Source organism: Pan troglodytes, chromosome 2, assembly GCF_028858775.2.
Source record: "Pan troglodytes isolate AG18354 chromosome 2, NHGRI_mPanTro3-v2.0_pri, whole genome shotgun sequence".
Lineage (NCBI taxonomy): Eukaryota > Metazoa > Chordata > Mammalia > Primates > Hominidae > Pan > Pan troglodytes.
Genome location: NC_086015.1, coordinates 53,943,683 through 53,967,332, shown reverse-complemented (window position 1 = coordinate 53,967,332; position 23,650 = coordinate 53,943,683). Strand labels below are relative to the sequence as shown.

At 50.9% G+C, this 23,650-nt stretch overlaps 1 protein-coding gene across 3 annotated transcripts; it reads left to right on the top strand.

The window, feature by feature from the left end:
- Positions 1-1,825: 1,825 nt before the first annotated feature.
- On the top strand, positions 1,826-22,926 carry MON1A (MON1 homolog A, secretory trafficking associated). Of its 3 annotated transcripts, none has more exons than XM_001166744.5 (6): positions 1,826-2,099; positions 18,390-18,529; positions 19,738-20,223; positions 20,911-21,676; positions 22,395-22,542; positions 22,641-22,926. In XM_001166744.5, the coding sequence occupies exons 2-6, from the start codon at positions 18,403-18,405 to the stop codon at positions 22,779-22,781; spliced, it is 1,668 nt and encodes a 555-aa protein (XP_001166744.2). In that variant the 5' UTR covers positions 1,826-2,099; positions 18,390-18,402; the 3' UTR covers positions 22,782-22,926. The 3 variants fall into 3 exon arrangements, with proteins under 3 accessions (XP_001166744.2, XP_003309922.2, XP_009443788.1); XM_009445513.5 differs by lacking the exon at positions 1,826-2,099 and adding an exon at positions 2,162-2,339; XM_003309874.4 differs by lacking the exon at positions 19,738-20,223 and having other exon boundaries at positions 1,829-2,099.
- The last annotated feature ends 724 nt before the right edge of the window (positions 22,927-23,650 follow it).

Below are 23,650 nucleotides of genomic sequence, written 5' to 3'. Positions count from 1 at the left end.
AAGAAAAAGGAAAGGAACATAGCCAGGACATTTCTGTACCAAGCAGAGAATGTTATATCTTGACTTAAACTCTCCTTCCTTCCTTCCTTCCTCCCTCCCTCCCTCCCTTCCTTCCTTCTTTCTTAACTTTCTCCTTCTTGTTGCCCATGATCATGGCTCACTTCAGACTTGATCTCCTGGGCTCAAGTAATTCTTCCTGCTTCAGCCTCTGGAGTAATTGGGATTACAAGGCTGTGCCACCAAGCCCAGCTCATGGCTCAAACTCTTATAGTGTAATAATTAGAGAAAACAACTGTATAAATGATTCTTGCCCTAAGGGAGGGAACTTGGACTTCTGAGCTAATGAGGAGATAAAATACTGAGTGACCTGTGGAGACCTGGAGAGACTCTCAGTTAAGGAATAGGGCATTTTCTTATGTCCTTACCTAAAAGTGGGGGACATGGGGGTGAGAAAGCTTCCCTTAGACTATGTGCAAGAACTTGATAGCCTTATGCAAAGCCATCTTCAGTGAAAGGCCACAGCTTTGTCACCATGTCAGTCACAGGCCAGTGTTGTGGAAGCAGGCTACAGGTGGCAGCCATCTGAGACTGGAAGAAAAGCCCAGGGGCGGAGCTCTACCCTAACTCCAGTGTAGGGCTTAGAGAGGAAAAGGACACTGCCCCCAGGTGCTTGTGGAGCAGCAGGGAAAGTCAGAGGAGTGATCTGACTTTTTTTTTCATCCTATTAACTTTTGGGAGAATTAACCATAAGGCTGTAAAGTGAATTAATTGCTTCAGAAAAGAACATGAGCAGTGGTGCCAATCCCTAATTTTACTTTTTAAAACCATCTCTAAAAATTAGGGTCTTTTGGGAGAGCCTGTTGTTGACTGTTTTCCTGTTGTTTTTATTGCTTTGCATCTAGGAAATTACAAACAATGATTCTTTGCAATGGTAAATCACCTGGGGAGCTTTTAAAACAATAGTGATGCCTGGCTCCCCAACACTCCACCCTACTCTAAATTCAATTAAATCAAAATCTCTAGGGCTGGTGTCCAGGCATTAGTTTTTTTGTTGTTGTTTTTGAGACAGGGTCTCGCTCTGGTGCTCAGGCTGGAGTGCAGGGCATGATCATGGCTCACAGCAACCTCGACCTCCTGGAATCCCACTTCAGCCTCCCGAGTATCTGGGACTACAGGCACACGCCATCAAGCCTGGCTAGTTTTTGTATTTTTAGTAGAGATGGGGTTTCACCATGTTGGCCAGGCTGGTCTGGAACTCCTGACCTCAAGTGATCCGCCCACCTCGGTCTCCCAAGTGTTGGGATTACAGGCGTGAGCCGCCTCGCCCGTCCTAGTTCTTTTTTTTTTTTAAAAGCTTCCCGGCTTATTCTATGTGCTGTCAGAGTTGAGAACTACCGTTCTAGAGCATTATACTGATACATTAAAACGTGGCTACAAATATGTTTTTAGAAACAATTAGTGCGACTTTTGCGCATGCCCACATCCTTTACAGCCTGTGTGGCTGGGCCCACTAATGACATTTATCCAGTCCCCTAAACTTGCACTGTCCTTCCACAATCAGTGGGAGAAACAATCCTAACGTCCCTTTCTCTCACTTGAAATGAACTGCTAGCTGGCTCGGACGGAGAGGCCCAGAGTCCAGGGCTGTTCTGTGTGGGACTCTAGACTCGGAGGAGGCGCCCAGGCCCCTATAAGGCGGCGCCGGATGAGGCAATCGCGGACCCGGGTCAGGACCTGCCCACGGCTCTGCTGGGACTAGGAGCCCAGAACCAGTCCCTCGGCGCCGCAGGCGGCCAAACGCTAAGGACTACATTTCCCACAATGCACCCCAGGGGCGGGCCGAGTCGGGCTGAGCGGCTGGAGCTGGGCCTTGGCCGCGAGAGGCCGGCGAAAGCTATCTTCCTGCACCGGCGGCCGGGTGAGGGCGGTGGGAGGGCGCGGTGCCTGCGCTGTGGCCATGTCTGTGTACGCAGGGGGCCGGGGCCCCGCGAAGCTGTGCCCTCAGGCCGGCCCCGGCCGGACACCCTTACCCCTCCATGGGTCCGGCAGAGGGCAGTGACCGGCACCTTCTGTGCGTCCTGGACCCCTCTGAGAAACAGGTGAGTTGACTGCCAGCCCACGTGGCCTGGAGGCACCTAGAGACTGGAGAGCTGTCATCTTTGGAGGGAGGGGCTTGAAGACGGGGGCCTCCAGCCATCAACGCTATCGTTTGCAATGGGAAGACTGTGTCTCCCTGCGGTCCCTCAGCCGGCTAGCCCCCAGCTGGGGAATACAAAAGGCGAGATCTGGAACCCATCCTTTGGCTGGGAGGGCGAGATCCGGTAGGGGGCAGTGGCCAGGTAGGACTCTCCCCACTCCCCCACCCCCGCCCCGCCAACAAACGTACACATATTTGGCCGGTAGAGTCTTCTCAAAAAGCAACAGAGGTAACTGGGATGAGCGGGGCAGCACCTGGAAGGGGCTTGGGTCTTTGCTTTGTTGTTTTTAGACGGAGTTTCACTCTTGTTGCCCAGTCTGGAGTGCAGTGGTGTGATCTCAGCTCTCTGCAACCTCCGCCTCCCGGGTTCAAGCGATTCTCCTGCCTCAGCCTCCCGAGTAGCTGGGATTACAGGCATGCGCCACCATGCCCAGCTAATTTTTTGTATTTTTGTATTTTTTTAGTAGAGACGGGGTTTCACCATGTTGGCCAGGCTGGTCTTGAACTCCTGACCTCAGGTGATCTGCCTGCCTCAGCTTCCCAAAGTGCTGGGATTACAGGCATGAGCCACTGCGCCTGGCCGGACTTTGCACCAGTTTGCCTGGTGCAACTGGGTTGTCCCTTGTACTGGGTGAGCCACCCTTTCTGGGCACAAGTTTGCAGAGGGAGAGTGAGCACCCTTTGTCAGGGAGGGAAGTAACCGCCAGAAGTGACAAGGACCAGACTGTGATCTCAGCATGGAGTAGGCATCCTGCTGAAGCAGCCATAGCACAGCCTCACCTGGGCCTTGTCTGCCACACATCCTGTATCCTGGCACCTCCTTTCCAGACAGGCCGCTCCAAAGGGTTAAGGTGAAATGAAGTGCTATCCAAGCAAGAAGAGGGAGCAGGAGTGGTAGGGAGTCAGTAGGGAGGGGCTTCTGAAGGCCTTCTCTGCTCCAAGGCTGCCTGAGTGAGAGAGGCACACTACAAGGGCTGATTGAGCCAACTTGTTTGGTGACATTGCTCACAGGCATAGCAGGGCACTTCTAGGAAAAGCAAGGCCTGGGGCTTCTAGAGGGGTTGTCTGAGAAGGGTTCCCTGAGAAGGGGCATTTGGGGCTGGTTCTAAGAGACCTCCTTTGCCTAACTTCTTCAATTCTAGCCTCCCAGGAGCTTCAGTTGCACAGTTGTGGCTCCAATGGGGGTTGGGGTGGATTTTGCTGTGATTCACTCAGCCTCCCTGTCTGAGTTTCCAGAGTAAGTATTCAGAGAGCTGTTTCCTTCATCAGGCCTCTGGCTGGACCCCAGACTGACCTAGGAGATGCTGAGATACTGTATGATCTCAGGTGGCAGGAGAACTATTGTGAAGGAAGCATCCACTAGCTCTGGCCAGCTGATCCGGCCCCCGCCAACCCTTCCCCATGCAGGTACCATGCTGGGTACCACTCAGCCACACTGGGCTTAGTCAGCTAAAGCCCACAAGGGATCAGTGGAGAATGGGCCCTGAGGACAGAATAAGTAAGCTATTGTAGACCTTGTTTGGGTCTTTGAACCAAAAGTGCAACGTCACAGAGCAGTGGCATGTGGCAGACCAAGGAGTTTTTTGGGGTTTTTTTGTTTTTGTTTTTGAGACAGAGTTTCAATCTTTTGCCTAGGCTGGAGTGCAATGGCGCGATATCAGCTCACTGCAACCTCTGCCCCCTGGGTTCAAGTGATTCTCCTGCCTCAGCCTCCTGAGTAGCTGGGATTATAGGTGCCTGCCACCACACCTGGCTAATTAAGGAGTTTAATTTAGGAGATACTTCCAAGAGCAGCAGAGAGCCCGTTGTCTATTCCTGCAACTCCAGAGCCAGTGAACAACCAGTTAGCCTGGAGGAACTCCCAGCTGTCTATAAGACAGCTCTTTGACCTGACTCCCAACTGTCTATATGATAGCCCTAGCCTGAAGGTGAGTCGCTTCAGGCTAGGGCCCACCTGGCTTTGCAAGGTCAGAAGCGTATTTGCCCATATGCCACTGTAGGCTGAGCAAAATCTCAGAGGCCTGATTTACATGGCACAGACCACTGGATTCATGTGGTATTATAAGTGCAGTCACACATGGACTGAATGCTAAGTAAGAATAATCAGGATGTGCTAATGGGAGCAACTGAGTATGTAATCAAATTACATGGATTATTTCATTTAATCTTCCCACAACCCAAGGAATCAATACTACTATCCCATTTTATAAATGAGAAAACTGAGACCAGGCCAGGTTAATCCAGGTCCCTCTAACTTCGGAGCCATTGTTCCTGAACACCTGAGTAGTACCAGTGATAAGTCTTCCCCACAGGCAGGGGTTTCCAGAGGCCACATCATAGGTGTGGCAGAGCTGGGCATTCTTCAGAGATCTTTCAGTTTTCCCTTCCATTTTTCTTTTTTAATTGCCTGAGGGATAAAAACACAAGTTCAGCTGGGCGCGGTGTCTCATGCCTGTAATCCCAGCACTTTGGGAGGCCGAGGCTGGTGGATCACCTGAGGTCAGGAGTTTGGGACCAGCCTGGCCAACATGGTGAAACCCCATCTCTACTAAAAATACAAAAATTGGATGGGCATGGTGGTACACACCTGTAATCCCAGCTACTCGGGAGGCTGAGGCACAAGAATTGCTTGAACCCAGGAGGCAGAGGTGGCAGTGAGCCAAGATCACGCCACTGCACTCCAGCCTGGGCGACAGAATGAGACTCCATCTCAAAAAAAAAAAAAATCTCCCTCCCAAAGATGTCTGTTGGCTGGATGTGGTGGCTCACACCTGTAATCCCAGCACTTTGGGAGCCCTAGGAGGGAGGATCTTCAGTTCAGGAGTTTGAGAACAGCCTGGACAACATACTGAGACCCCATCTCTACAAAAATAAAAATTAAAAAATTAGCCAGGCGTGGTGGCACGTGCCTGTAGTCTCAGGTACTCAGGAGGCTGAGGTGGAAGGATCATTTGAGCCTGAGAGGCCAGGGCTACAGTTAGCTGTGATTGCATCACTGCACTCCAGCCTGGGTGACAGAGTGAGATTCTGTCTCAAAAAAAATAGAACTCCTCCCGCATGTGGCTTAAAGCCATACTGAAATTTGTGGCAGGTCACAGGGTAACCTTCAATCCAGAGAAATAAAGCAGGGCAAGAGGGGTAAGGAGCAGGGATATTGATAAGGTAATGCTTGAGCAGCAACCTGAAGGGAGTGAGGGACTGAGTCACATAGATAACTAGCTCAGGCAATGGAGTAGGTGAAGTGGGGTGCAGGGGGAAAGTTCAGCAACGGCAAAGTTCTAAAGTTAAAGAGTGCCCAGGAGGCTTAAGGAAAGCCAGGAGGCCACTATGGCTGGGCTGAATCACAGTTAGTGGGGAAAAAGGATAAGAGATGAGGTCAAAGAAGTAATGGGGAAGGAGTTATGTTGAGTGGGGCCTTGTGCACCACTGTGAGGAAATTGGCTTTCTCACTGAGTAAGGTGGGACCATTACAGAGTTGTGAGCAGAGGAACTGCATGACCTGAGTTCTGTATCAAGAGAATCACTTTGCTGTAAGAAGCACAGATTATGCAGGGACAAGGGCAAAAGAGGGGAGACTAGATAGGAGATTACTGCAACAATCTCCTAGAGAGACACTGGTGGCTTTGACCACAGTGGTAGTTGTGGAGGTGACAAGTGGTCAGATTCTGGATATAGGCATTTCCCACTTAACATCAGTAATCTGTTTCATGAAAATTGGACATTCTGTGTGAAATCTTCAACTTAATATATTTTCCATTGATTGATTGATTGAGACAGGGTCTTGCTGTGTTGCCCAGGCTGGAGTACAGTGGCACAATCACGGCTCACTGCAGCCTTGACCTCCTGTACTCAAGCGATCCTCCCACCTCAGCCTCTTAAGTAGGTGGGACTACAGGCATGAGCTGCCCCACCCAGCTGATTTTTTATTTTGTAGAGACAGGGTCTCACTATGTCAGCCAGGCTGGCACTCAGTAATTTTCTATCAGTTCTATTTGGAATGTAATTTGAAGCTTTAAATGCACATTACTTTGTTAAAAATATACATAAGATTTTAATGATGTAAATATACATATTTTCTGTATAAACATACACTGGGCCAGGTGTGGTGGCTCACACCTGTAATTCCAGTACTTTGAGAGGCTGAGGCAGGCAGATCACTTGAGTCAAGGAGTTTGAGAGCAGCTTGGGCAACATAAGGAGACCCTGTCTCTACAAAAAATTAAAAAATTAGCCAGGCATGGTGGCACATGCCTGTGGTCCCAGCTACTTGGGAGGCTGAGGTGGGAGGATCACTTGGGCCTGGGAGGTTGAGGCTACAGTGAACCATGATCACACTATTGCACTTCGGCCTGGGTGGCAGAGTGAGACCCTGTCTCAATAGATAAATAAATAAACATAAGCTGAATCAATATAAGTTTGGTATATTAGTTAACTATTGCTGTGTAACAAATTATGCCAAAACTTAGCAGCTTAAAACGACAATATTTATTATCGCATACAGTTCTTGTGGGTCAAGAATTTGGGAGTGGCTTAGCTGGATGGCTCAAGCTCAGGGTCTCTTATTACATTGAAGTCATCTGAAGGTTTGACTGGGCCTAGATGATCTGCTTCTGAGATGACTCACTCATGACTAGCAAGTTGGTACTGGCTGTTCACAGGAGGTCTCAGTCCCTTGCCATGAAGTTCTCTCCATAGAGCCGCTTACATGTCCTTACAACATGGCTGATGGCTTTCCCTAGAGGGAATGATCCAAGAGAACAAGGCAGAAGCCACAATGTCTTTTATGACCTAGCCTCAGAAGTCACACATTGTTTTTTCATTTTTTTTTGAGACAGGGTCTGCTCTGGCACCCAAGCTGGAGTGCAGCAGTGCGATCTCAGCTCACTGCAACCTCTGCCTCCCCCCGGGTTCAAGTGATTCTCATACCTTAGCCTCCCAAGCAGTTGGGATTACAGGCGCCCGTCATGACACCTAGGTAATTTTTGTATTTTTAGTAGAGATGGGGTTTCACCATGTTGTCCAGGCTGGTCTCAAACTCCTGACCTCAAGTGATCAGCCCATCCTGGCCTCCCAAAGTGCTGGGATTACAGGCATAAGCCACTGTCCCCAGCCACACATTGTTATTTACACAGTGTCCTATTGGTTGCATAGGTCAGCCCTGCTCAGTGTGGAAAGGGAGTATGCAAAGTCGCATAGCAGGAGTTGAGGATCACTAGAGACCATCTTGAAGGCTGACAACCAAGCTGGATATTAAAAACAAAAAGGCATTCTATGGTGAAAATGTTAACTAGAGACATTTTGCTGGATGTGCCTATATTCTGAAATAGAGCTAACAGGATTTGCTGATGGTTTGGTATATGAGGTGTGGGAAAAAAAAGAGAGGCGTAAGGGATGACTCCAAGGTTTTTTGTTTTTGTTTTTTCCTATGAGACAGAGTCTCGCTCTGCCACCCAGCCTGGAGTACAACGACACGATTTTGGCTCACTGCAACCTCTGCCTCTCCAGTTCAAGCAATTCTCCTGTCTCAGCTTCCTGAGTAGCTGGAACTACAGGCACGTGCCACCATGCCCGGCTAATTTTTTGTATTTTTAGTAGAGACAGGGTTTCACCGTGTTAGCCAGCAAGGTCTCGATCTCCTGACCTCATGATCTGCCTGCGTCGGCCTCCCAAAGTGCTGGGATTACAGGTGTGAGAAACCGTGCCCGGCCGACTCCAAGGTTTTTCACCAAACAACTGAAAGAATGAGATTGTCTTTCTTGGCCAGATGAGGTGGCTCACACCTGTAATCCCAGCACTTTGGGAGGCCAGGGTGGGCAGATCACAAGGTCAGGGGTTTGAGACTAGCCTGGCCAACATGGTGAAACCCTGTCTCTACTAAAAATACAAAAATTAGCCAATGTGGTGGCACACACCTGTAGTCCCAGCTACTCGGGAGGCTGAGGCATGAGAATCGCTTGAACCTGGGAGGTGGAGCTGAGATTGCGCTGTTGCACTCCAGCCTGGGCAACAGAGCAAGACTGTCTCAAAAAAAAAAAAAAGAGCTTGTCTTTCTTTCGTTCTTTCCTTTCTTTCTTTCTTTCCTTCCTTTCTTCCTTTCCTTCCTTTCCCTCCTTCCCCTCCTTCCCCTTCCTTCCTTCTTCCCTCCCTTCCCTCCCTCCCTCCCTCCCTTCCTTCCTTCCCTCCCAGAGTCTCGCTGTGTCACCCAGGGTGGAGTGCGGTGGCGCAATCTCAACCTCCACCTCCCGGGTTCAAGGGATTCTCCTGCCTCAGCCTCCCGGGGTAGCTGGGATTACAGGCATGCGCCACCACACCCGGCTAATTTTTTGTATTTTTCATAGAGATGGGGTTTCACCGTGTTAGCCAGCATGGTCTCGATCGCCTGACCTCATGATCTGCCTGCCTCGGCCTCCCAAAGTGCTGGGATTACAAAGTGTGAGAAACCGTGCCCGGCTGACTCCAAGGTTTTTCACCGAACAACTGAAAGGATGAGATTGTCTTTCTTGGCCAGGTGTGGTGGCTCACACCTGTAATCCCAGCACTTTGGGAGGCCAAGGCGGGCGGATCACCAGGTCAGGGGTTTGAGACCAGCCTGGCCAACATGGTGAAACCCTGTCTCTACTAAAAATACAAAAATTAGCCTGTGTGGTGGCACACGCCTGTAGTCCCAGCTACTTAGGAGGCTGAGGCACGAGAATTGCCTGAACCCAGGAGGTGGAGCTGAGATCGCACTGTTGCGGTGAGCTGAGATCGCACCATTGCACTCCAGCCTGGGCAACAGAGCAAGACTGTCTCAAAAAAAAAAAAGAAATTGTCTTTTTTTCTTTCGTTCTTTCCTTCTTTCCTTGCTTCTTTCCTTTCTTCTTTTCCTTCCTTTCTTCCTTTCCTTCCTTTCCCTACTTTCCCTCCTTCCCCTCCTTTCCCTCCTTCCCCTCCTTCCCCTTCCTTGCTTCCTTCCTTCTTTCCTTCCTTCCCTCCTTCCTTCCTTTCCTCCTTCTTTCCCTCCCTCCCTCCCTCCCTCCTTCCTTCCCTCCCTCCCTCCTTCCCTCCTTCCTTCCTTCCTCCCTTGACAGAGTCTCGCTCTGTCACCCAGGGTGGAGTGTGGTGGCACGATCTCAACCTCCGCCTCCTGGGTTCAAGCTGGAGTGCGGTGGTGCGATCTCAACTCTGCCTCCAGGGTTCAAGCGATTCTCCTGCCTCAGCCTCCCGGGGTAGCTGGGATTACAGGCATATGCCACCACACCTGGCTAATTTTTTTATTTTTAATAGAGACGGGGTTTCACTGTGTTAGCCAGGATGGTTTCGATCTCCTGACCTTGTGATCTGCCCACCTCGGCCTCCCAAAGTGCTGGGATTATAGGCGTGAGCCACTGCTCCCGGCCGTCTTTCTTTCTTTCTTTTTTTTTTTTTGAGACAGAGCTTTGCTCTTATTGCCCAGGCTGGAGTGCAATGGCGTGATCGTGGCTCACTGCAACCTCTGCCTCATGGGTTCAAGTGATTCTCCTGCCTCAGCCTCCCAAGTAGCTGGGATTACAGGCATGCACCACCACACTTGGCTAATTTTGTATTTTTCGTAGAGATGGGGTTTCACCATGTTGGCCAGGCTGGTCTTGAACTCCTGACTTCAGGTGATCCACCCACCTCGGCCTCCCAAAGTGCTGGGATTACAGGCATGAGCCACTATGCCCAGCCATGAAATTATCTTTTACTGAGATGGTGAAAACTCTGGGAGAAGTGGTAAGTGCCTGTAGTCCCTGCTACTCGGGAGGCTGAGGCAGGAAGTTCACTTGAGCCCAGGAATTTGAGGCTGTAGTGCATGGTGGGGTGGTGATTACACCTGTGAATAGCCACTGCACTCCAGACTTGGTGACAGAGCAAGACCCCATCTCTTAAAAAAAAAAAAAAAAAAAGTGCTACCACGCCCGGCTAATTTTTTGTATTTTTGGTAGAGATGGGTTTCCCGTGTTAGCCAGAGTGGTCTCGATATCCTGACCTGGTGATCCACCCACCTCAGCCTCCCAAAGTGCTGGGATTACAGGCGTGAGCCACTGCACCCGGCCTTTTTTTCTTTTTAAAGACAGGTTCTCTACCAGCCAGGCGTGGTGGCTCAGGCCTGTAATCCCAGCACTTTGGGAGGCTGAGGCAGGCGGATCACGAGGTCAGGAGGTTGAGACCATCTTGGCTAACACGGTGAAACCTCGTCTCTACTAAAAAATACAAAAAATTAGCCGGGCGTGGTGGCGGGCGTCTGTAGTCCCAGCTACTCGTGAGGCTGAGACAAGAGAATGGCATGAACCCAGGAGGTGGAGCTTGCAGTGAGCTGAGATCGCACCACTGCACTCCAGTCCAGGCGACAGAGCGAGACTCCATCTCAAAAAAAGAAAAAAAAAAGGAGACAGGGTCTCACTCTTATTGCCGAGGCTGGAGTGCAGTGGCACGATCTTGGCTCATTGCAAGCTCTACCTCCCGGGTTCCTGTGATCCTCCCACCTTAGCCTCCTGAGTAACTGGGACCACAGACACGTGCCACCACGCCTGGCTAATTTTTGTATTTTTGTAGAGGCAGGGTTTGCCATATTGCCCAGGCTGGTCTTGAACTCCTGGGCTCAAGTAATCTGCTTGCTTTGGCCTCCCAAAGTGCTAGGATTACAGGTGTGAGCCACCATACCCAGCTAGGAGCAACTTTTTAAGGAGATGACCTTTTTTTTTTTTTGATGCAGAATCTGGCTCTGCTACCCAGGCTAGAGTGCAGTGGCACGATCTCGGCTCACTGCAACCTCCGCCTCCCACATTCAAACAATTCTCCTGCCTCAGCCTCCTGAGTAGCTGGGATTACAGGCATGTGCCACCACACCCAGCTAATTTTCATATTTTTAGTAAAGATGGGGTTTCACCAGGTTAGCCAGGCTGGTCTCAAACTTCTGACCTCGTGATCCACCCTCCTCGGCCTCCCAAAGTGCTGGGATTACAGGTGAGAGCCACCACGCCTGGCCAGGAGATGGCCTTTTTAAGGAGTTCAGTTTGAGGCATATAACCTTGAGATAACATGAAGTAGACAGTTAAATGTGTGTGCCTCTTTAAGTCAGAAAAGATATTGGGGCTGGAGATTTAAAAAAAGTATGAATATGTAGAGGGAATTTAAAACTATGAGACCAAATGAGATCACCCAGGGATTGAGTGAAGACAGAGAAGAGGTCCAAAGACTGAATTCTGTGCCCCTTTACAGTAAGAACTGCAAAAAGGACTCAGAAGGAGTAGTCCATGAGGTCAGAAGAGAGCCAAGAAAGGAGTGGTATGCCATAAAAGAGGAGAAAATGTTTCAAGAGAGAGGAAATAACCAAATTATCTATTGTTTACGGGTGAAGTAAGATGATCCTGGAGGTCGTTGGTGACCTTGATGGGAGCAGTGTTGATGGAGTAATGGAGGTGAGATTCTGTTCAGAACTGGTTTAGAGAGAATGGGAGAAATGGAGAGGCTATGGCAGAGACAATTCCTGCTTTCCAGATATCCATGAGCTCCATATATTTCCCAGTCCCTCTGGCCACATCACTGGTTCTGGCCAATGTGAGCTACGAAGTATTTAAGAGCTGGTACATGATCCTCCATCTCTGTCTTCCCCTGCCAGGTGATGTGGAAGGCATGTGTTCCGAATGGCTTCTATAGGGTGCTAGTGGCTTGGATTCCTGAATCACTGCTTGGAAGGGAGCTATTCTGAATTGCTACCAGTCCCACAGTAGATTTTATGTGAGCAAAAAATAGGTCTCTGGGGCTGGGTGCGGTGGCTCATGCCCGTACTCCCAGCACTTTGGATCCGTGAAGGTGGGCGGATCACCTGAGGTCAGGATCACCTGAGACCAGCCTGGCCAACATAGTGAAACCCCGTCTCTACTAAAAATACAAAAATTAGCCAGGTGTGGTGGTGGGCGTCCGTAATCCCAGCTGCTCGGGAGGCTGAGGGAGGAGCATCGCTTGAACCCAGGAGTCAGAGGTTGCAGTGAGCGGAGATGGCGCTGCTGCACTCCAGCCTGGGTGACAGAGTGAGACTCCGTCTCAAAAAATAAAAAAAGATCTTTGGGTATAAAACCTCTAGCATTTGGCATCCATTTTTTACACAGAATAGTCTAGCCTACCTGACTAATGCAAACTCCAAATATTATTTGCCATTTTGAGGGGGTTTGTTTGTTTTTTTATAAAGGGCAACAAAAAAATGGGTTGATAGCTAGTGGGGAATGTAGAGTTAAGGGGAAGTTTGTTTTGTTTTAACTTTGAAGTAAAACAAACATATAGAAAAGTTCACAAATCATAAGTATAGCCCAGTGAATTATTACAAAGCGAAAACCCCCAAAATTGTTTGGTTTTTGTTTTTGAGACAGGATCTCACTCCCTTTACCCAGGCTGGAGTGCAGTGGTGTGATCACCACTCACTGCAGCCTGGACCTCCTGGGATCAGGTGATTCTCCCACTTCAGCCTCCCAAGTAGCTGGGACTGTAGGTGCATGCCACCACACCTGGTTAATCTTTTGTACTTTTTGTAGAGATGGGGTTTTACCATGTTGCCTAAGCTGGTCTCAAACTCCTAGGCTCAAGTGGTTTGCCCACCTAGGCCTCCCAAAGTACTAGGATGACAGGCATGAGCCACCAAGCCCTGCTGGGAGGGGATTTTGAAGACAAGAAATATCACCATATTGGTAATGGATAAGGGAGAAGGGGAAACTGATGAGGAGGGACAGCTGCTGAAGCCATGTACCTGAGTAGGTGAGAGGGGCTGGGCTCTGGTGTACACATGGAGGAGTTAGCCTCTATGGAGCATGAACAGCTCATCTTTAGTAAGAAGAGGGGGCCAGGCACGGTGGCTCATGCCTGTAATCCCAGCACTTTGGGGGGCTGAGGCGGGTGGATCATTTGAGGTCAGGAGTTTGAGACCAGCCTGGCCAACATGGTGAAACCCCGTCTCTACTAAAAATACAAACATTATCCGGGCGAAGTGGTGGGTGCTTGTAATCCCAGCTACCTGGGAGGCTGAGGCAGGAGAATCGCTTGAATCTGGGAGGTGGAGGTTTTGGTGAGCCAAGATCGTGCTCCTGCACTCCAGTCTGGGCCACAGAGTGAGACTCTGTCTCAAAAAAAAAAAAAAAAAAAAAAAGAGGGAAGGCCTATTCTGGCAGATGAGGTAAGCTGGTGGTGGTAATCTCCGGAAGTTCTTTTTTTTTTTCTTTTTTTTTGAGACAGAGTTTCGTTCTTGTTGCCCAGGCTGGAGTGCAGTGGCGTGATCTCGGCTCACTGCAACCTCTGCCTCCCAGGTACAAGCAATTCTTCTGTCTCAGCCTCCCAAGTAGCTTGGATTACAAGCACGTGCCACCACACCTGGCTAATTTTTTTTTATTTAGTAGAGATGGGGTTTCACCATGTTAGTCAGGCTGGTTGCGAACTCCTGACCTCAGGTGATCCACCCACTTTGGCTTCCCAAAGTGCTGGGATTACAGGTGTGTGCCACCGCGCCTGGCCTTCTTGTTTTTTTTTGAGACGCAATTTTGGTTTTGTTGCCTGGGCTGGAGTGTAATCTCAGCTCACCGCAACTTCCACCTCCCGGGTTCAAGTGATTGACCTGCCTCAGCCTCCTGAGTAGCTGGGATTATAAGCATGCTCTACCATGCCTGGCTAATTTTTTGTATTTTTAGTAGAGACGGGGTTTCTTCATGTTGGTCAGGCTGTTCTCAAACTCCCGACCTCAGGTGATCTGCCCGCCTCGGCTTCCCAAAGTGCTGGGATTACAGGCGTAAGCCACCACACTCGCCCCGGAAGTTCTCTTCTAACGACTTCTGCCTTCTCGGTGAAATGGAAGGCAAGGTCATTTGCTGATAGTGCTGAGTATGACCATCAGGGAAGGAGATGATGGACGTTTGAAGAGAGAAAAGGTGTGAAGTTGACTAGAGGAGTAGGAAAGTGAGGAGACATAGAAATGTAGGGCATTCCGGCCAGGCGTGGTGGCTTACGCCTGTAATCCCAGCACTTTGGGAGGCTGAGGTGGGTGGATCACCAGGTCAGGAGATCGAGACCATCCTGGCTAACACAGTGAAACCCCGTCTCTACTAAAAATACAAAAAGAAATTAGCTGGGCGTGGTGGCGGGCGCCTATAGTCCCAGCTACTCGGGAGGCTGAGGCAGGAGAATGGCATAAACTGGGGAGGCAGAGCTTGCAGTGAGCCAAGATAGCGCCACTGCACTCCAGCCTGGGCGACAGAGCCAGACTCCGTCTCAAAGAAGAAAAGAAAAGAAAAGAAATGTAGGGCATTCCAGGCCGGGTGCTGGCTCACAGCTGTAATCCCAGGACTGTGGGAGGCCAAGGCAGGCAGATTGCTTGAGCCCAGGTATTGGAGACCAGCCTGAGCAACATGGCAAAACCCTAATTCTACCAAAAAATACAAAAATTATCCACGCATGGTGGCTCACGCCTGTGTTCCCAGTGACTCAGGAGGCTGAGGTAGGAGGATCGCTTGAGCCCAGATAGGCCTGGAAGCCCTGGCCACAACCCTGGTACTGTCAGGAGCAGCTTACTCTTGGCCTGCACTTGGGCAGACTCATCTGTCAGAGCCCACTCTGGCTTTTAGGATAGCTTTGGAATTACTGGTCTATGAGATTTACGTGGCCTGTGTGTTCTTGCGCAAGACTTAGACATGCCCTAGTTTCCTTGGCATTCAGCATCCTGGGCCTTGTGGTGTTGCGGTGGTTGTTTTGGATTGCTCCTCTTAGTCTCAGTCTCAGAGGGGACCTCTGTGGATGCTACCGCAGGTTCCTGTTGAGGGCATGCAGCCTCTTAGTTCCTCTGGCCCACTGTCTGACAAGGCAGCCTGCGCCTTTTCCTTCTGGGCTCTGACTCTTGCTGGGAACCATTACTCTTGATTGTCCTGATGGATGGGATTGGGGGCCTAGAAAATCCCCAGATTATCTCCCCAACCTTCTTTCTTTGGTTTTATTCTGTGTGGGGTGATGCTGTTGGCAGTGGTGCCCAACCCTCCATGTGCTCTGTGGTCCTTCAGGCTCAGTGCAGGAGTGGCCACCAGGCCAGCTGTCAGGATACAGGCTCTGCTTCCCTGTCTGTTTGCACGTGGAGCTTCTGCAAAAGATTCAGTTAAAGAAAGAATTACATAGCTTAAAGGTGACAAAAAGAAGAGGTTGAAAATTAGTTCTTTGGGCACACACATAGGAGCTGCCTGACTGGAGCTATGCCAGGTCCAGAGAGAATGTTCTTGGACACAGACTGGCTGATGCCACACAAATGCTACTGATGGTGATGCTATCTGTTTGGGACCACCCTTTTCATGAACTTTTTTGAACACCTACTTTATGCCATGCTTCCAGGGAAGAGTCATTTGCCCAAGGTTACACAGCTAGGAGGGGACAAGAGCTCAGTTATTCCCACCAGACTCTGTGTTCTGGGATGCAGGCTCAGGTCTACTTTGCTCACACTAACACCAGTGCCTCCTGGGCCCCTGGCCTGCCTGCAGTGTTTGCCCCATGAGTCTCTGCCCTTCTAGTCCATCCAGCTGGATCCCTCTTTCTTAAAGGATTGGTACCTGGAATGGATCCCCTCTTGGGTGAACTGTATGTTGCCTGACAAGTGAGGATCCTTCAGCCTGCCATTGAAGGACCCTAGAGGCCAAATAAGCCTTGCTACCAGCCTCGGTGAGCCACCCAGCTAGCTCTGTTACCACTGACATTCACTTGTGGCCACCTCCACCTGGGCCTGGGGCTGTGGAAGGACAAGGAGATCCGGCTGAATCTATCCTGGCCATTACATGGGCACTGAGAGTTGACATGTCTATAGTTGTTTTTAATTGTTAAGACAACTCCTTGTGCCAAATTCAAAAGGTACAAAAGGATATTTAGAGAAAAGCAGGGCTGCAGCCTGAAGACAAGCCTGTTGCCTGTGTCTCACTTTTTTATCTGCAAACACCTAGATATCCAAAAAGAACTATTGGTCAACTTAGTTAATTTTTATTTTTATTTATTTTTAGTTTTAGTTTTTTGAGACAGGGTCTCACTCTGTTGCCTAAACTGGAGTGCAGTGTTGTAGTCACGGCTTACTGCAGCCTTGACTTGCTGGGTTTATGTGATCCTCTCATGTTAGTCTCTCTAGTAGCTGGGATTACAGGCACATGCCACCATGCCTGGCTAGTTTTTAAAATTTTTTGTAGAGACAGGGTCTGACTTTGTTGCCCTAGCTAGTGAACTACTGAGCTCAAGTGATCCTCCCTCTTTGGCCTCCAATCTTTGCTAAGATTACAGGAGTGAGCCACTGGATACAGGATACAGAGTTGTTTCAACTCCCAGATCCAAATCCAGCACTTCTTTCCTGTAGTAACATTGGGCAAGCTCCTTAAGCTCTCTCAGTATCAGTTCTTTCATCTATAAAGCTAGCCTGACAGGAACACATGTCTCATAGAGGCGTGATCAAGATTAGGTAACTTAATCCACAGAAACTTCTTAGCATGATACGCTGACACTGAATAACTGTTAGCTGCTGCTATCAGTTTGTTTAATTATTTACATTTTATGTACATTTTCTAAAAGACCAGGCTGGGCATGGTGGCTCATGCCTGTAATTCCAACATTTTGGGAGGCTGAAGTGGGAGGATTGCTTGAGCCTAGTAGTTTGAGACCAGCCAGGGCAACATGAAAAGACCTTGTCTCTATAAAAAATACAAAAATTAGGCCGGGCGCAGTGGCTCACACCAGTAATCCCAGCACTTTGGGAGGCCAAGGCAGGCGGATCACAAGGTCAGGAGTTCAAGACCAACCTGGCCAAGATGGTGAAACCTTGTCTCTACTAAAAATATAAAAATTAGCTGGATGTGCTGGCAGGTGCCTGTAATCCCAGCTACTTGCGAGGCTGAGGCAGGAGAATTGCTTGAACCCAGGAGGTGGAGGTTGCAGTGAGCTGAGATCGCACCACTGCACTCCAGACTGGGTGAGAGAGCAAGACTCCATCTCAAAAAAAAAAAAAAAAAAAAATTAGGCAGGCGCAGTGGCATGTGCTTATAGTCCCAGCTATTCAGGAGGCTGAGGTGGGAGGATGGCTTAAGCCCAGGAGGCAGAGGTTGCAGTGAGCCAAGATCATGCCACTGCTCTCCAGCCTGGGCAAGAGAGCCAGACCTGTTTCAGAAAAGAAAGGTGGGGCACGGTGGCTCACACCTGTAATCCCAGCATTTTGGGAGGCCGAGGCAGGCGGATCACTTGAGGTCGGGAGTTCGAGAGCAGCCTGACCAACACAGAGAAACCCCATCTCTACTAAAAATACAAAATTAGCCAGGTGCATGCCTGTAATCCCAGCTACCCCGGGAGGCTGAGGCAGGAGAATCTCTTGAACCTGGGAGGTGGAGGTTGCGGTGAGCCGAGATTACGCCATTGCACTCCAGCCAGGGCAACAACAGCGAAACTCCGTCTCAAAAAAAAAAAAAGAAGAAGAAGAAGAAAAGAAAATTAGCTGGCTGTGGCATGTGCTACTGGGAAGGCTGAGATGGGAGGACTGCTTGAGCCCAAGTCAAGGCTGCAGTGAGCTGTGTTGGTGCCATTGCACTCCAGCCTTGGCAACAGAGTGAGACCCTGTCTCAACAACAACAACAACAACAATCTGCCGAGAGGGGCAGATCACTTGAGGTCAGGAGTTCGAGACCAGCCTGGCCAACATGGTGAAACCCCGTCTATACCAAAAAATACAAAAATTAGCCAGGCATGATGGTGCCCACCTGTAGTCCCAGCTACTTGGGAGGCTGAGGCACGAGTATTGCTTGAACCCCGGAGGGGGAGGCTGCAGTGAGCCGAAATTATGCCACTGCACTCCAGCCTGGGCGGCAGAGCGAGACACTGTCTCAAAAAAGAAAAAAAAAAAAAGACTAGAAGGAAATACACTAACGTATGAACAGTGAAAGATCCTGAATGGTAGGAAAATCTTGATATTTCTTTCTACTTTTCTGTGCTTTCCAAGTCTTTTTTTTTTTACAATGAATATGTCTTCCTTTTATAATCAGAAAAGGAACAGTATATATTTTTTTGAAAGGAATTCTCAGAATCCATTTTCTAGAGATTTGAGTTAGTGGAGTCCTGATAAAGGACACTTTCCTGTACTTACTACCACTGTTGATTATGCCTGTGACCCTGCCAAAAGCCATTGATGTTGCATTTGTTTGCCCCACAGGAGAGCTCAAAGGATGGCTACTGACATGCAGAGGAAGAGAAGCAGCGAATGCCTTGATGGCACATTGACTCCTTCTGATGGACAGAGTATGGAGAGAGCTGAGAGCCCCACACCAGGAATGGCCCAGGGAATGGAGCCAGGTATGGGCAAGTGTACAGCCTCAGCCAGCTGCCAACCAGAGCAGTCTCCAGGGGGAATTAGGATTCCCAACCACTTTTTCCTTTCCACTTATTCATGCATTTGTCAGTCACTCATTGGATATTCGTCAGGTTCTGGGGATAAGGCAGGAGGCCAGGCTCATTCTGCATCTGGCTTTCCTCTCCACTTCATGTTATGCTGCTCGCCCTGAGCTTTCTGGCTGCCATTGTGGGCTCTTCTGTTCCCTGTGTCTACAGCGCACCTCCCTGGCTCCTTCTCCCCTCCTCACGAGTTAGGCCTGCTCTGACCATGCTCTGTATAGCACACTAATTATTTCATAATTTTATCTCTTTATGCATATATTGCCCATCTCTCTCTTCCACAAGATTGTGAACACTTTGAGCGCAGGGCAGTTATATCCCCAGTGCCTGGTACAGGGCTGAATTCGCAAGAGAGACTCAAAATATATCTGTTAAACTATTTTGTCAAAAAATCAATAAAGGAAGACTGACCTGGTCCCTGCCCTGAGGCAGTCACAGGCTGTGGCGCCATTATAGTGGGGTCAGTCAGGAGCTATGGCCTGAGTAGGGTAGGGGAGCTTTCTCCCAGAGAGAGAGATTCATTGAGTATGGGCAGTGCTCCAGACACAGGGTGAGGTGCTGCGTTCCGGCACCTTACTGGGTACCATTGTAGTTGGGGAGAAGGACAATAACTGGCAAGTGCCACAAGAGAAATCAAAAAGGGATATATAGAGTGCCTGGGGTTGGAGGTCAGTAACTAACATCTTCCCTGAGAGCTTAAGTGTGACAATTAGCCGGCCACTTGGGGAGGTAGGAGAGAGCTGACAGCAGGTGTGGAGCTCCTGAGGCAGGTGGGGGTGTGTTGAAAGTATCTGAGAGCAGATGGATGTAGGCCAGTGTGACCAAGATGGGCAAGGGAGTGGGGTGGGAGATGGGAATGAGAGGTAGGCAGATACCAGCCACCACTGCTGCCATGAGTGGTTTGGGTCTTCTTTCCAGTACGATGAGAGGAGACTGGTGGGCTGTAAGTTGCAGAGAAGCATCATCCATGGCAGACAGTGGCAGAAGGGAACAGTGGCTTGATCCTAACAAGACAGGCAGTCATGCTGGAGTGACCACGTTAGGCACCTTGCTGGTAGGAGTGTCTGCCACTAGCTACCCCTCTAAGCACCAGTGCTTTTGGCCTGCAGGTGCGGGGCAGGAGGGTGCCATGTTCGTCCATGCCCGTTCCTACGAGGACCTGACTGAGTCAGAGGATGGGGCAGCTTCTGGGGACAGCCACAAGGAGGGTACCAGGGGTCCCCCGCCGCTGCCTACAGACATGCGCCAGATCAGCCAGGACTTTAGCGAGCTAAGCACCCAGCTGACGGGTGTGGCCCGGGACCTGCAGGAGGAGATGCTGCCAGGAAGCTCTGAGGATTGGCTGGAACCCCCAGGGGCAGTTGGGCGACCAGCCACAGAGCCCCCCAGGGAGGGCACAACCGAGGGGGATGAGGAGGATGCCACGGAGGCATGGCGCCTGCACCAGAAGCATGTCTTTGTGCTGAGTGAGGCAGGGAAGCCTGTGTACTCCCGCTATGGGTCTGAGGAGGCACTTTCCAGCACTATGGGTGTTATGGTGGCCCTGGTGTCCTTCCTGGAGGCAGACAAGAACGCCATCCGCTCCATCCATGCAGGTGAGCCACCTGGAGAGGGAATGGGGCGGGCTCCCCTGGCCAAGGTTCATTCATAGCAGGTTTTGGACCCCTGCAGACCAGAGGGCTGGGATGTGCTGTGTGACTGAGGGTAAGTCCCTCTACCTCTCTGAGCTTCAAGGTCCTCACCTGAACAGAAGATAACAACACTGCTGGCCTCATGGGGCTGCGGCGAGGACCAAAGTTGCCTCTGACATGGGCTTTGCCTTTGGAGAGAGTGAGAATCCCCCTGGGGAGGCAACAACAACAACAACAACAACAACAAACTCTATCTATCTATCTATGTATCCATCTATGTATCTATCTATGTATCTATCTATGTATCTATCTATCTATCTATCTATCTATCTATCTATCTATCTAGTCTATCTATCTCCCAGGTCCTGAGCTCCACCCAGCCAGCCCTTGCCAGTTGCCAGTTGACTTAGCACTTAGCATAAGAATGTGTGTTTCAGAGGGAGCTAGTCTTTGAAGCAAGTGGCAGGGATAGGCCCTGAGCCCTCAGGGAGAAGGAGCAATGGGTTTTTATCCTGAACATCCTTAAACCCCTACTGTGCGCAGAGCTCTGAGCGAGGAAAGGATGGGGAAAGCGAAGAGCTGCGCTGGAAGGCGGTTTTCGGGGGGAGTTGCCGCTGAGGCTGACATCCTTCTTTCCTGTCCCGCCCTCAGATGGCTACAAGGTAGTATTCGTGCGCCGGAGCCCGCTGGTGCTAGTGGCGGTGGCTCGTACGCGGCAGTCGGCACAAGAGCTGGCGCAGGAGCTGCTCTACATCTACTACCAGATCCTAAGCCTTCTTACCGGTGCGCAGCTGAGCCACATCTTCCAGCAGAAGCAGAACTATGATCTGCGGCGCCTACTCTCGGGCTCAGAGCGCATCACCGACAACCTGCTGCAGCTCATGGCACGAGACCCCAGCTTCCTGATGGGGGCGGCACGGTGCCTGCCCCTGGCGGCGGCCGTGCGCGACACTGTGAGCGCCAGCCTGCAGCAGGCGCGTGCGCGCAGCCTGGTCTTCTCCATCCTGCTGGCCCGCAACCAGCTCGTGGCACTCGTGCGCCGAAAGGACCAATTTCTGCACCCCATCGACCTGCACCTGCTCTTCAACCTCATTAGTTCCTCCTCGTCCTTTCGCGAGGGCGAGGCCTGGACGCCCGTGTGCCTGCCCAAATTCAACGCAGCCGGCTTCTTCCACGCACACATCTCTTACCTAGAGCCTGACACCGACCTCTGCCTGCTGCTTGTCTCCACTGACCGTGAGGACTTCTTTGCAGTCTCTGACTGCCGCCGCCGCTTCCAGGAGCGCCTTCGCAAGCGCGGAGCCCACCTGGCCCTGCGAGAGGCACTGCGCACACCCTACTACAGCGTTGCCCAAGTGGGCATCCCTGACCTGCGTCACTTCCTCTATAAGTCAAAGAGCTCGGGACTCTTCACCAGGTGAGGGAGGGCCTTGAGGGCACTGCTGTAGCGGGACAGGGACATGTGGAGTCGGGAGGCTGTTTGGTCCTGAGCTCTGAGATGTAGCCCTGAAGCTGTCCCTACCTTTGGAAGCAGACCAGTGTGCTGGGCCTGTTTTACTCTGGCACCAGAGACCCAGACTCTCCATCACCCCATGAGCATACCCTCTCTACTTTATTAACCAGAAGGCCTGGAAATGCCCAATATACCCAGAGAAGGAAACTGGAACAGAGGTCTCTGGGGTCCTTTGCCCTGGAGCAACTCTACTTTAGGGGTCATTTTGGTCCAGCCCAGGAAGCACAGCCCTCCTCCACCCACTCCCCCAGCAGAGGGGCTGGGAAGATATGGCCTCCCTTTGTCCCTTTTGGCCCACAGGATTCCTAGCTCACCTTTCCTCTACTCCAGATCTGTCACTCTGTCTTGGACATCTAAACTCAACCTGGCCTCTCCAAAGAGGGGTCACCAAAGACACTATGAGCTTAGGGGGTGAGAGGGGACACAGCTCTAGTCTCAGTGGGCCCAGCCCTGTCCTGGGGTGCCTGCTATGGTGGGGAGACAATGCCCTGTCCTAAGGGAGCATCTGGAGGGTAGGACATAAGATAGAGTCTTCCTGGATAGGAATAGGTGTTTCTAAATCTCTAGAGAAGACAGTGGAAGTCATTCCTTTGCAAACCCACTCCCTCCACCCTGTCTGCAGCCCTGAGATTGAGGCCCCATACACCAGTGAAGAGGAGCAGGAGCGGCTGCTGGGCCTCTACCAGTACTTGCACAGTCGTGCCCACAATGCCTCTCGCCCACTCAAGACCATTTACTACACGGGCCCCAACGAGAACCTCCTGGCCTGGGTAAGGTAGCCCTGGGATGGGCTGGGCTTTATGGAGGTCCTAGGTATGGGCCATGAGGGGCCTCTAACCTAGATGACGACCCTTTGCCCCTTCTCCAGGTGACAGGCGCCTTTGAGCTCTACATGTGTTACAGCCCCCTGGGGACCAAGGCGTCAGCCGTCAGTGCCATCCATAAGCTGATGCGCTGGATCCGCAAAGAGGAAGACCGTCTCTTCATTCTCACGCCCCTCACCTATTGATAGGAATGTGTGCAGGCTCAGCCTTCCTGGACACACTAGGTGTGGGAAGCCATGGGAGCCTCCAGATGGGGGCTGGCCTCTCTTGCCCAGCCAGCGGGCAGGGACTGTGGGTTGGTGAATGCATTAAAGTGCTTTGGGGAAGACACTTGTCAAGCTCTGTCACTTGTCCCTTCGCCCATCCACCCTCACTCACATACAGACACTGGATCCTCCTCCCTAGCTCCTGCACAGGGACACAGGCACATTTGAGCCCCTCTCCTCCCTCCCTTGCACCAGCATGAGGCCACACACATTCTCAGTTGGATCTTGGGCTGGGGCCGTTTTGGTTCAGTTGAAGTCCTACCATATGTAAAAAGTTCTCAGGCACCATACTGCCCTACCCTACCCCCACCCCCATATTCAGTCTGAGCTTCTGCTGTCTGCCTCTCTTATCACTCCTGGGAGGGGCCCCCTGCTGCATGCCACAAAAGACTACTCAACCACCTTCAGAGCCCTCGCTGTGGCTCTGTTTAATGGGTTGCTGTAGTTCAGCAGAAGCTGAGTTGAGTAAGATACAGATGGTCAAAATGGGGGGAGTCTGAGCCCTGGTACTGGATGGAGCCCCTGGTGAGGCAACCCAGTCTTCAGCTGAAATTCAGAATCCAGTCTCCCTTTAGCTGCAGGCCTCTGAGGAAACTGTCCCTGCTCAGGCCTTCCCATGAAGGGCTGTATGCCTCAGTTCTCCTACCTCAGCCAGTGCATTCCTCCAAATGGTCCTCAAGAGTGAGCTGAGGGTCTGAGAGAAGGCCCAGTTGACCCTCTAAGGCAGAAGTGGGCCTGCCATAATAAGAGCTAATACTACTACGTGCACTCGGCCCTCCTTAGTCACC

Coding starts and splice junctions, on each gene's coding strand:
- MON1A (XM_001166744.5), top strand. CDS start 18,403: ATGGCTACTGACATGCAGAGGAAGAGAAGCAGCGAATGCCTTGATGGC. Junction 20,224..20,910: donor CATCCGCTCCATCCATGCAG/GTGAGCCACCTG, acceptor TCCCGCCCTCAG/ATGGCTACAAGGTAGTATTC. Junction 22,543..22,640: donor ACGAGAACCTCCTGGCCTGG/GTAAGGTAGCCC, acceptor CCCCTTCTCCAG/GTGACAGGCGCCTTTGAGCT.